This window comes from Lathamus discolor, chromosome 4, assembly GCF_037157495.1.
Source record: "Lathamus discolor isolate bLatDis1 chromosome 4, bLatDis1.hap1, whole genome shotgun sequence".
Taxonomy (NCBI): Eukaryota; Metazoa; Chordata; class Aves; order Psittaciformes; family Psittacidae; genus Lathamus; species Lathamus discolor.
Window position 1 is genome coordinate 47,703,861 of NC_088887.1, and position 12,712 is coordinate 47,716,572.

At 42.6% G+C, this 12,712-nt stretch overlaps 1 protein-coding gene across 3 annotated transcripts in view; it reads right to left on the reverse strand.

The window, feature by feature from the left end:
- The window catches only part of NHS (NHS actin remodeling regulator), a 254,838-nt gene that overhangs the window by 148,305 nt on the left and 93,821 nt on the right, over nucleotides 1-12,712 (reverse strand). Inside the window, exon 1 of one of the 3 annotated variants that reach the window (XM_065677380.1) lies at nucleotides 7,863-7,935. The exons of the other annotated variants lie outside the window; for them this stretch is intronic. Within the exon in view, the coding sequence (XP_065533452.1) occupies nucleotides 7,863-7,875 (13 nt within the window). The 5' untranslated portion in view covers nucleotides 7,876-7,935. Of the gene's footprint in view, nucleotides 1-7,862; nucleotides 7,936-12,712 lie in introns of those variants that run through there. 3 annotated transcript variants of the gene reach the window in all.

A 12,712-nucleotide genomic window follows, 5' to 3' on the forward strand; every position in this document is an offset into this window, starting at 1 on the left:
AGACATGAGGGAGGAGAGAAATCTTCCCTTACATACAAAAATAAAAGTGAAGTCTCAACTAGACCTTGAAATGTTGTCCTTTCTATGACCTTCTCCCACCTGTGTTTACCAAGAACATGGCAAAAATTGCTCCAGTTACTACACACTTGAGTAGAAGGTTTTCACTGGCACATAAACATGAGTGTGCCAGAGATGCCAGACTCACAGCTTTCCATACTAATGTAGTTCTCAAATGTGCACATCACTGCTGATGAGGGGATGAGCAGTCCGTGTGAGATGAACACAGGCGCTTGCAGCACAGCTCTTCAGTTTCTGTGCCTGAAAAAAATGTAGTCTGTCTGTGGGGTATACTCCAGTAACTCAAGTGTCTGGGTAGCTCTTCCTACCCCTCTCTTGCTATGACTTTGAATGCTCTTGCTTGCTCTGCTTTTGATTCTCTTCTCCCTTCTCCAGACAGAGAAGCATAATCCACCGATACCCAGATGTTTTACAGTGCCCACCAGCCTTTGTCTGTACCATGCACTGGAAGAACAGCTGTTGTCTGCTCTCACTCCCTTGACAAGAAATGCCTTTTGCTTTTCCTTTTGCTGAGCATTTGCAACTTGGAGGACCCCCCTGCAAGCTGCCTACATGTTAAGTGCTATGGACCCAAGGATGCATGACCCTGCAGAGCAGAGGACATCCTGCTCTGTACCTGCTTTGACTGCTATGGAGCTGGGTGGATTCCTCCAGGACTCTCTAAAAGGTTGGCAACCAACCTGAGAAGAGATAAGGGATCAAATTAAGTTCTTAAGTGGACTGTTACATTAACTGGGTTACAACACAGGAGAAAAGAAAGCCAAAGGCAAATAAAAAAACAACCTTAACTCTATCAGGCGCAATCCTCCAGAATGGACAAAGAGATGGAAAATCTGCAAAGGTACAAACATGTAAGAGGGTAAGAAGGTGTGGGATCTCATTCCCACCTTCTAGATCCCCCTTAATGTCTCCTTATACTTACTGTTTGACTCATAGCAAAAAAAAAAAAAGAGAAAATAAAAAGAAAAACAGGGAAAAAAAAAAGAAAACAGTCTGTTTTGTGGGATTTCATCTTTTTATTTCTATAAAAATTGTTACCAAATTGTTACTAAAGCTGAAAAATTTCTTCATATGAGCACCTTATCCTGGAGCAGAGGTACCTTTGAAAGAAAAAAACCCTCATCTACGAAGGCAGGATGTGATTCAGTAAAAAACTATCAGATAGAACTAATCCTTCCATAAAGTCTAGCTGGCTATTACTTTACTATTTTGGAGAAATGCAGAGCTAAAGAACTAAAAATTTATGATGTTTTCATCTAAGTGGCTGTGAATAAGTAATATCTTGCAAGCCTTAGAAAATTCTTCCTCTGTCTATACAAGTAAATTTCTAGAAGAGCAGCTGCACACAATTATTTTTTGGAAACTTGGAAATGAGGGACAGATTTAAACCATTCAATTTTAACAGCCTATTGGAGGCATTTCATAGGAGTCCATCAGAGACCTGAATCTCTGTCACGGTGGTGTTGTGAGGTGGAGCCCAATGATGGAGTCCACAGTGACCTCCTTCTTCACCCATGCTCTGCAAGGAAGCATTACAAGTCAGGTCAGATCAACACCAGGTCCAAGTCCTCAAAGACCTTTTGAGTAGTCAATCTTGGCAAAGGAGACAAATGCAACAGCTTCATCAATAGCAACCAGTTATCCCCCAGGTGAACATCACACACATCCTGAGCAAGCATGGTGCAATTTAGCCAAATATGAGCATCATTATTAAATCCTATTTATAGAAATACGAGATGTTACTTGCATAAAACTTCGCAACAACAGGCCTCTCCTTCCACAGCCTACCACCTGTAATAAAGTTCATTTTAATACTAAACAACATGAACAGCCTAGTCCTTCCTCCAGGAGGTACTTCTCATGTCAGAGCACTTCATCTATTTGTTGCCAACAAGCACAGTCCTTTTTAGTAAAAGAAAAATACTTTGGCAATAAAAAAGCAACAGGCAGCAGCTACAGACATATTATTTAAGTAATAGTGACTTTAGAGTCACCTTTTGAAAGGTAAAATAAATAAATCCTTACTGCAAAGCCAACACAGCAAAGCATTCTGGGCTTTCCCATCTGCAACACCAGAGAAAGACTTGAGTAGGAATGGGGCTCTGCAAAAGTGGCTGATAGTTACAAAACAGCATGAGACACAAAATGAAAGTAGTGCATGAACTAGCAACAGAGGGAAAATGTGGGGATTTATTTGACAAGCCTTTCTACAACACCTCAGCAACCCAGTAAATGGTAGGGACTTTCCTATGGAAAAAAAAAAAAAGGGAGCTGAGTATGACTTATTTTTTGAGGATAGCGTGGAACCTAATCTCTTTTCCTTGATGCTGCCAAAAGCCCCATTATGAAAAAATAAATAAATAAATAGGTGGAAAAGCAGCAGCTCTCTGTGCACTGCTGCACAGACTCACGCACCCACTCACTTGCTGACTTAGAAACTCTAAACTTGTTTTCGCAAGGATCCTGCAGGGATCAGTCTGTATGCCGTAGGGAAGGTGGTCACACTTTTTCTTGGAAACCAGCTGGCCAGCTCCCCTTTTACGGCTATGGCTGCAGCAAGAGGAACAACAGCCATGGCCAAATATGGAGCCAGGCTGAAGTTGCTGAAACTATTTCTTTCATTGGACCCAAGCCACTGATTCTGCATTTTTATTGCATGTTGCATTCAACTATCCCAGATGTAATAAGACACCGAGATGCAGTAACACCTATGCCTTCCCTTCAAAACATTTCCTCTGGAAGCATTGCACGGCCTAATTAAATAATGGCATTTGCAACAGGAATGATAATGCAAAAATTAGAGCAGCATTTCAGTTTACATCATACCCCTCCTTGACAAGCAGCCCAAAGTAGTTGACAGTATGCAGAACATCACGCTGTGCCAGAAGACCTGATGTGCTCAGAAAAATAAAACCCATCCTTGTTTTGTGCTGCAGTGGAGGAAACAGGCAAGGAGCTCTCCCAGGAGTCCCATACAAAGCACTCTATCACCTGAACTGCATGCCAAACTGCCTGCCTGCCTTCCTGCCTTCCACAGGTGAGAGCACCTGGCAGTGTATGTAGTTAAAGGCAATAGCACTGTATTTAAAGGCAATAGCAGGGATGCTCAGAGACTCACAGATCACCACCAAGACATTATTCAGCTCTTGCACAGCTCAGCACCAGTCCCTGGTTGGACACTGAGTACTGGGGTTCAGCTGGGGCAACAAAGGGGCTCATGGCACTGATGGGTAGTGGGTACATAAGGGGTCTACAGAAAATGTTCTCAGCCAGACTTGCCAGGCATACTGGGGGAGCCGTTCAATAGTGAATTATATGAAGCCCTGGAAGCAAAATACAGCAACTAAAACTAGCCAAGCTCATGCAGAGATAACTCGGCCTATAGGTATAATACCTACCAATCCTTTACTTCTAAAATCATCCTGAGGGAGGAAATTAAAAGCAAACAAGAAGACAAAATAGCAGTATCTCTTCATCAAACAAGGGAAACAAAGAGAGCAAGAGGCCACAAATTCAGTTTCCTTTCCCTGGCCCTACTTCTCTAAGACATTGTTTTGTCCTCCTCCACCCCTGCCTCTGCTCTGCCTGGGCTGGCAGAAGCATTTGCTCAGCTCCGCAGTGAGCCAGACCAGGGGAACTAATCCAGGCCATAACTAATCTAGCAAACACGAATTACAGCACAGGGGCAGGAGTGGACAGCCAGGGCAGTGGGAAGGGCAAAATCAGCTCCCTCAGCAGCAGTACCTCCAGGGGTCAGCTTAAACCCGCTTACAACAATGGTGTTAGAGTTCGTACCAGCAAACACAGCTGCTATCATAGCAGGAAAAACAGTTAGTGTGGCCACAGGCACACAGAGACTTTACACTCAGCTGCTCGAATGCTTCCTAGCAGTAGAGTCAAGAAAGCATGGAGCTCAGCATATACAGCAGAGCCTGCTTGACAAGGTGAGTAAATATTCAAGCAGTTAGCTCCATGCTGATGCAGCTACACAGCCATGATTTAATGCCAGCTCCAGTGCGTTTGCATCCATCATAGCTGGCACACAGAATTAAGCACTGCGAGTACAGGTCAAGATCTAGAGCTGGTCCAGTTTCTTCACATTCAAATTGATGTTCCAAATGTAAAAAAAGCATCAGGAATTTTAATGCTTTTTTTCCATTTCTGCCATTTGCAAATAGCCTTGAAGAACACTGAAAGTAGCATTGCCTCCCCAAAATCAGACGCTAGATATTATGTCCTTGTATCAGCCTTTGACCTTCCCAACCAGGCACCTCTCATTTAAAACAGCATTAATTTGTAGTACAACCATGTTGCCTACCGAAGAATTACAGCAGAAATAAGGCAGACCCACCCATAATTAAAAACTGCAGCATTTCCTTCCCTCTACAGCCTCTCTATTTGTGCCCAGCTCAGCTCTAAGCCACTGCATTGCTTTCACCAAATGCAGGGCTGAACCCATAGTTGGCAGAAACCAGACCAAACTGGGGGCTGCTAATGAGAACCAACTTGCTATGGTTTCTTGGAAGTGACTGCATTGTCAAGGCAGATCCAAGTACTCTTCAGACACTGGAATGCACTATCCCTCGCCTTGGCACACTTTCTGCACCCGGGAGAGGCAAGGGAAACTGGCATCACACTGGGCTGGCTCCACACCAGCAGAAAATGCCCTGGAGCTAATATTCAGTTGCCCTGATGGAGTGTATTTAAGGCCCTTATGTGCAGGAAGGAAGGAAGGAAGGGAATTCGAAAAATTAATTTCCTGGTAATTAGTTTGCAACATATTGTAAGTAAATGATAGTTAATCCTAAATTAAATGCTACGGAGTAGAAGGGACTAGAGAGTGAGAAAGACAAACACACACAAAGGTTGGCAGTTAGCTCACAAGTGTACAAGGCTCTCTCTGCAGTCTCTATGAAAGTAACAAACACTTATGCCATGGCAGGGGTGGATGGGTTCCTAGTATCTCAGAGGATGGTTTGATTCTACTATCAATTACACCACCAGAAACTTCAAGTAACTCCCTTTACATCTGTGAAAATGAGATCAAAACCACACCTAAGGTCCCCAACTCCATGATGCTTGCTGTGCACTGTTGACAGTTAAAATGGTGAGCAAACACATCAAACTTCAGGGAAAGAGGGAAAAAAATAAAGGTGACCAAGCAGCAGGAATAGGGAGTGGGGAAGCAGAAACACTCTTAGAAAAGCAATTATAGCTTCCCTTTTGTGTTTCTTTCTTTATGTTTAGTGGAGACCAAGGGTGTTTTGCTTTTAAAAGCCAGGTGTGGCAACAGGAATGAGGAGACTCTGAGCACAGACTGATGGGAGTTTCAGAGACAAAAGGAATTAACTGACTTTGCTCCAACAGCTTTTAGTGATATTCAGTTCAGGCCAGCCTCCTGACTTCCCAGGGTTGATGATACCAGTCTTTGATTGGCAGGAAGGCCCATGGGTGCTGTTCTACTCTGTCACACAGATGAAGCTCTTGTTTACTATGCTTCTTTCTAGATACTGTGCAAAGGGAACTGCATTACCATAGCTTACGCCTCAAAAAATCTGATAAGCCTGAAAACATAAACCTAGAGGTTGATCTGCACTTCTGTTTTGACTTGGGCAGTCTCCTTCGGCAGGTACCAACTTTCCTAACCTCAACCAAGTGGAGTTCTGTTCTGCCTATTGATAAATATCAAACAGCTTGTGTGCACTGATGACTCAGATACATGATAGAAAACTGGTGCAAAATTCATCTTGCATATGCACATGTACACACATCTCAATGATGAGATGACTCTTCATCAGGGATTGTAGTGACAGGACAAAGAGTGATGGGTTTAAACTTAAACAGGGGAAATTCAGGTTAGATATAAAAAAGTTATTTACTGTGAGGGTGGTGAAGCACTGGAATGGGTTGCCCAAAGAAGTGGTAAATGCTCCAATCCCTGGCAGTGTCCAAGGCCAGGTTGGACAGAGCCTTGGGTGGCATGGTCTAGTGTGAGGCAGCCCTGCCCGTGGCAGGGAGGTTGGAACTAGATGATCTTAAGGTCCTTTCCAACTCAAACCGTTGTATAATTCTATGATTGGCATGCACATATGCATACATGCAACTATGTTCAAATTTAGTTTTGGACAATACCTTAACACTTCGGACTGATCAGTAAAATAGCCACAGTCAGAAAGTGCCAGCCACTGACACTAAGTTAGAAATGAAAAATATGCCTACTATCGTAATTCCTGGGTTATGATGCTGGGACTTCACTAGCTGTCAGATGTCATGCAGGTAATGGGCCAGAAATCCTCTGAAATGAATAAGAGTGAAGCCAGTGGGGAGGGCAACCATTTTGCTGCTGGTCAGGACACTCTCCTTCCACTCTGTTTTTCAGCAACCAGAAACTCGCCTATGAGGGTTCTTTGTAAAGTGGTGCTGCATAAATGCAAACACAGTTTATGTTCTGCACTACATAAACCAGCAGGAAGATGAAAAGCAACCCTCCACATTGCCCTCCATGTAGAGACCCCCCTTCATAGGGGTGCTCCCCAAGAGTCCCAGAACCTGACAAATGTTTCTACCGCATGGTACTTCTGGAGGTGCAGTTGAAGAAAAATGAAGGCTCTTGGTGAATTCGTAATCAACTCCAGACTGCCGCATAAGGAGGGCTGCAGAATTCAGCACCGCTTTACCAATATGCTGACTAATAGCTTTGATTAAAATCCTAGAGTGCTTTTTGAAGCACACAGGAGCATTAATTCCAGTTCAGTTAATTACCTATGCCTAAAGAAATGCCACTTGCAGCTTCAGCCAGGCCTGAAATTCTTTACCTTCTTTCTTAAGAAATGGTGCTGTATACAAATACACAACTTCCCCATCTCCCTGGGATTCAAGGTCTTCTCTTCGCCTTCACACTTCACTCGGGAAGTAGGACGATGCCTAGATCCTAGACTCTAGATCCACAGATGAAAGACGTGACACAAGGGCAAAAAATACGTGCTGCCTCCATGACCTGATTTTGTCCTTTTCCATTTATCAGATGTTGGATTTTGTAGCTTATGGCTCTTTAGGGCTTCTTTTGTAAGCACTGCATTTTTAAATGGGAACTCTCGACTGCGCTGCAGTGGCAGCTGCCATTTTGCATTCATGTGCAGAGAGTGAGCCAGCGAAGGAGCTCTGAAGAAGAATGCACATTACTTCTTTTTTTCTCTTTGTTTTGCTGTTTCATTTAAATATAAAATAAAGGTCATTCTGACTGAAAGAACAGAATTGCTCTATGGAAACATATAATGAATGCACTGGATGTAGAAAGGGCAAACGTCCTTTAAGCAAAAACACAATTCAAATCACATTAAAAAAAAAAAAAAAGGTTTTTTTATCCTCAGACAGTTTCTTTTTGTGACTAGTATGGTTCAAGGCTTCAGGAATTATGAACTCATGTGAGCTACCGCAATTGCGGCAGAGGAAATATTTCCACTGCACAGGAGCTGTTTTCCCCTCCAAACTTCCCCAGGTGCTAAGTGGAGAATTCTAGGAAATGATAGAGCTGTAAAATTTGGGGGGAAAAAAATTACTTTCGCACATTGTTTGACCTGTTTCACGTGCTACTCAAGCCTAAAATAATTAAGCATCCCCGTTATCCCTATGAGGCTTATTCCTGTGAGGCTTATCCCTATTTGAAGGCTATGGCGCTTGTAGAGAGGAAATTAAACACAGCAAAAGTGAAGCCAGTGGCAGAAAGAGTTCCTGAGAGCTCCTGAATCCCAGCCTAGTGCCTATTGCCCCACGTATGAGCTGACCTAAAGAAATCATTTGGCCATTTCTTGATTTCTGCCAGGCAAGCTTTGCAGGAGGAGGGTGCAGCCCGCCCACAGATGCACAATGCTGCTCCTCCGATGACACCCTGCAGCCCACTTCCAGCAGCTCTTCTTTGCATTGCCACCTAGAAAAAACAAAGACGTTATCCAGTAAGATATGGACCACTCCTATACCATAAAAAGGGAAAAAATCCATACCATTTACAAGGGCCTGTAGAGATAGGACAAGGGGGAACAATTTTTAAATGAGAGTAGACATTAAAAATAAATTCTTTACTATGAGGGTCATGAGACACTGGCACAGGTTGCCCAGAACAGCTTTAGATGCCACCAACCTGCAGTATTCAAGGCCAGGTTAGATGGGGTTTTGAGCAACCTGGTTTAGTGGAAGGTGCCCCTGCCACAGGACACACTGGAACTAGATGAGCTTTAAAGTTCCTTCCAACACAAACCATGCTACCATAAAACTAGCAAATCTCTGTTGGCAAAAAAGCCAGGCTTGCAATACCTAAGCTCTTTGCAGTGTGGATTCTTTTCTAGCCTTCCCCATCTCATACCCTCCAAAAACATTCCCAAGTAAGCAGCAACTGCTTGTTATGAATCAGGAAATGTTTGTGTCACACAAATTGTGGAATCTTCAGCTTCACTGGGTGCAAATGCAGCAACATGTCGCTGCAGGCCAGGGGCCACTTATAGGTCGCAGCATATATTTAAAAATCTGGCGTATATGTGCACTGAGTAGGAAAGCAAACCCCAAGCCTGATGAGCATAGCCAAAAATTGCCCTAGATTTTGAAGAAGCCCATTATTTCTATGATTACCAAACTTGTGAGATCACATCTAAGCATTATTATGCAAAATTTGAGTATTCACTCAACACATTATGACAGCTCTTTCAAAAGGAGATGTGCAAAGACAGGAAAAGGAAGGAAGTTAAAACAAATGGGAATTTCAGATCATAATAAGAGGCATGGAGAAAAGAGGTTTTGGAGAACGATAATAGTAACAGTTCAAGGCCCACCTCTACTACCATTTTAGGGGCAAGTAATTTAAATCTGTTTTATCAGTTGCATATAATGTTCCATATTTTTCTTCACTGGTGTATTCTGAGGATTAGTGTTTGTAAGATTGATTTTCCATAAATATACTGCAGTATCTATGCACTCAGAATATAATCCAATTAATACAATCATGCATACACATAGCAAATGATTGGAAGTTTCAAAACACATAGACTATGCAGCATTGTCTGCCCTTCACTTGCACTTTCACTTCAAGCAAGAATGGGAGCAATTTTAAAATCTCAATTAAAAAAAAACTTTGGAAAGTTGTCTTGAGGAGATCTCAATTTATGTTCTGCCTTTTGAAACGTTAGGATTCCCATCTTCCATATTTCTGTACAGCCAGGAGGATTAACAGATACAGCCAAAACCTGAGACTGAGAACTATGTCAGGAATTTGAAATAAATCGTTAATCTCCAACAACTCTGGAAAAGGCTGAACTCAAGTGACAATCCTCATTTATCTCATTTTAAATACATGTCACTCCCAGACCCCCAACTGGGTTTGTGCAGACCCAATAATCCCTCATAGGTGATTTCCCTAGTGAAAATGCAACATGGAGCAGACACTAAATGCAAGCTGTGTTGTCCAAAGCATTGTCAGCAGCAGTGAACAGCTGGCAAGCACTGAGGTCAGGGTTACCAACCACCCCACACTACCTCTTGCCCTGTCACTGCCTCACCACAATACTGAGAGAGAAAAAAATGCAACCACATGAATTTCCTAAAACTAATTTTCAGAGGGGAAACAGGAAAAGATGCTGCAGATGCTGCCACAAATGAGGATGCTCTCCTGCTGGGGCTCTGCCTTCCTGAAGGCTTTATAATCCAGACTGGGTTTTTTAGTGTACAGCAGCTTCCAGTCTGCAGGCACTTGCTGCAGGGTGGATGCTCATCAGGTTGCCCTGCTGGCGACAGCCCCCTCCTTACTTGTCGGCACCAGCAATTTAGGCAGGGCGTCTCACTGCAGAAACATTAAATTTGGACCAGCTCTGGTCACTGATGGAAGCTTTCAGCTTTTGGAGTTTTCAGCTTTTTGCCCCAAGAAGCAGGAGCATGCTGCCAGCCAGGCTGTGGGGAGTCCTTTGGATAGGTCCTTGCCCTTGTGCTGTGGTGCCCAAAAAAGCTCATGCCAGCACCCCAGCTTGGTGCCAATAGGTGGCTGAGGTCAGCGAGGCTATGAAAACATGCAGCAGCAGACAATCCACCTCTCTGTGTTTCTTACGCCCCCTTTGCAGCCCCATTATATTCATCATCCTCTGCTTCAAGAGTGATGTGTAAATTACAGATTTATTACAAGCTCTGCTCCTATTTTCCACTGAGTCCAAGTCAATGTGTACAATAAAGAAAACCAACCAAATAAAATAGGTAGGACCAGATCAGGACTGGGGGAGCTGGGGGAGACCACTAGGTCTGGGGAAGCTGCCTTTTCAGTATAGGCAATCCGTAAGCAGCAGTGATCAGGTATTTTTGGGAATGAGGAGAATGCACAGCCTGCACTCAAGAGTTTCTCACGCCAACACAAAATATGGTGTTACTACTTCAAGAACAGCTTGGGAGATAGTGCTCCTTTACCTCCATCCTTGCAAACGGTACTAACAGGAACATGTTACTCAGCACTTCCTTCAGATTCACTCAACATAAGCAGCTCAAAACATACCTACTGACACACTGATGGGAATATTAAATTCTTCAGCATCCTCTCAAGCCCTTAACTCTGCATCTGTGTGAAAGCATGAAGATTCACTCTGCCTTCTTTTCAAACTGCTCTTTTTTTTCCTCCTTTTTTTTTTTTTTCTTTGCTCCCTACAAGTTCTCCCAATATCTCCATTTGTTGAAAGCCCTTTTTCCTTTTGAGGGGAGCTTTAGGAAACCACTACTGCTGCTATAGAGTCTGCAGGTTCCTTCACCGCTCCACCTGCAGCTCCACATTTCTTCTCCTGGGAAGGAAGAACAACATCTGCACATTTACGTGCTAGTGTACAGCAACCCTTGCTATTTTAACTATGGTATCTGCTGCTCTGACGAAAGTCACCTGACCGCAAGAGCCCCTCTTTTGATTTAAAACTGAGAATTTTTCTACCTAATTTCATTGTAGAGTAATACAAAAGACTTGAAACATTTCAAAATGTTTCAAGATTTTAATAATAATAATAATAATAATAACAACAACAACAAATCTTGGGTGATTTGGGCATGACTTCTTAATATCTGGGGTTGACAGCAGAGTGGAATAGCTGTCTGCACGTTGTCTCCATATCATTACAAACATTCCTGCAGGCCCCATGAGCCAGAGAGCTCAGCATCACGACAATTACAACTTTCTTGTGAAATCAAGAACTGAACAGAGGTACAAAGAGATTTAAATAGCACCTGATGAATCATGTGAGAATGGTAGAGCCAAGCTGTGAAACATCCTTCTCTTCTTGGCTCCCAGCCTAGGGCCTCAATCTTACTCTAACAGCCTTTCACAGATTATTTAGCAGCAGAGCATATAAATCTCCTTTTATTTCAAAGCAGTAGGTAATCAATACCCTAAATAACACAAAAACACGTCTCTCTTTAGAAAACTGTTTTCTTGATAGAAGACAGGGAATAAATACTCCTAATAGGTACCCCCTTGCTTTTAAATAATAATGGCATCAGCTCAGTAATGTGTGATGGCTCCATTACAGCCCCATTGTGCTATGAGATGTACAAACAGGTCAAATTGTTTCAAGCTATCCTTGTGCTAATTTCTGAAAATAAAGAACAGAACATGGGAAACCATCAAAATGCTGAAAGTGAAACCTCCTGTAATCCTGTCAGACATCTTGCGCTGAGAAATCCCTGTGATTTCCCCATGAAAAAATGAAGAAAACTGCTGTGACGGGAAGTCCTTAATAAAAAAAAATAAAAAAAAAAATAAAAGCACTGAAAACTGATTTTGCATTAATTCTTGTTTCATGGGTGGCAAGGATGAAAGGCAGCAAAGAAGTGTCATTGGTGAGGTAATGCCCTCTTGATAATGCACACACACACATATACACACAGACACTTGCCCTTTGCCTATGTACTATAAAGAAAGTCACTCAGCTTTAATTTTCATAAGTAATCAGAGTCACATCTAGCCATAAATTAACATGATTAATTCTGAAGAGCAATCCACTATAAATTTGCCCACTGGCAGTTACACAGACAGATATTTTCAGTGTTTTTTAATATAATTTTGCAAAAATGAAACCATCTCTCATTTGTCAGTATCTGAGATATGAGTGAACCATGTTTCATGCCAGCAACCTCCAACATTGTGAGACAGTGTTTCCCAGGTCACATTATAAAAGGGTTTGGAATGTGACAACAGACCGGATTTCCAAACCTCCTTTGATTTTGCGAATTACACAGACACTCTGACCCTTTTTATTTTCTCCAAAGATAGCTCTGCATCCCCACTGTATACAGTAAGAGAGGGAGAGTTTTCAACACTGCACAGCTATGTACAGCCCTTAACATGGCTCCAAAGTTCCTGGAAGCTTAAAATACAGCCACAGCTCATGGTTCAGCTATTGTTATTGTGAGAACTAACAGAAATTTTTGGAAAACAACTATGCAGAAAACTGGGTTTCTGCTTAAGGAATACATTTGAATAAACTCCTGGGTTTTATTGAAAAAAAATATCAGTGCACTAAATACCACAGAGTACAGGTGTTAAGTGCTGTTGCAGTGAACCTGGGGAACTATTTCCATAGTTGCTCATGCTCTCACATTGGGGTCATGTCCTGCACCCCTCACA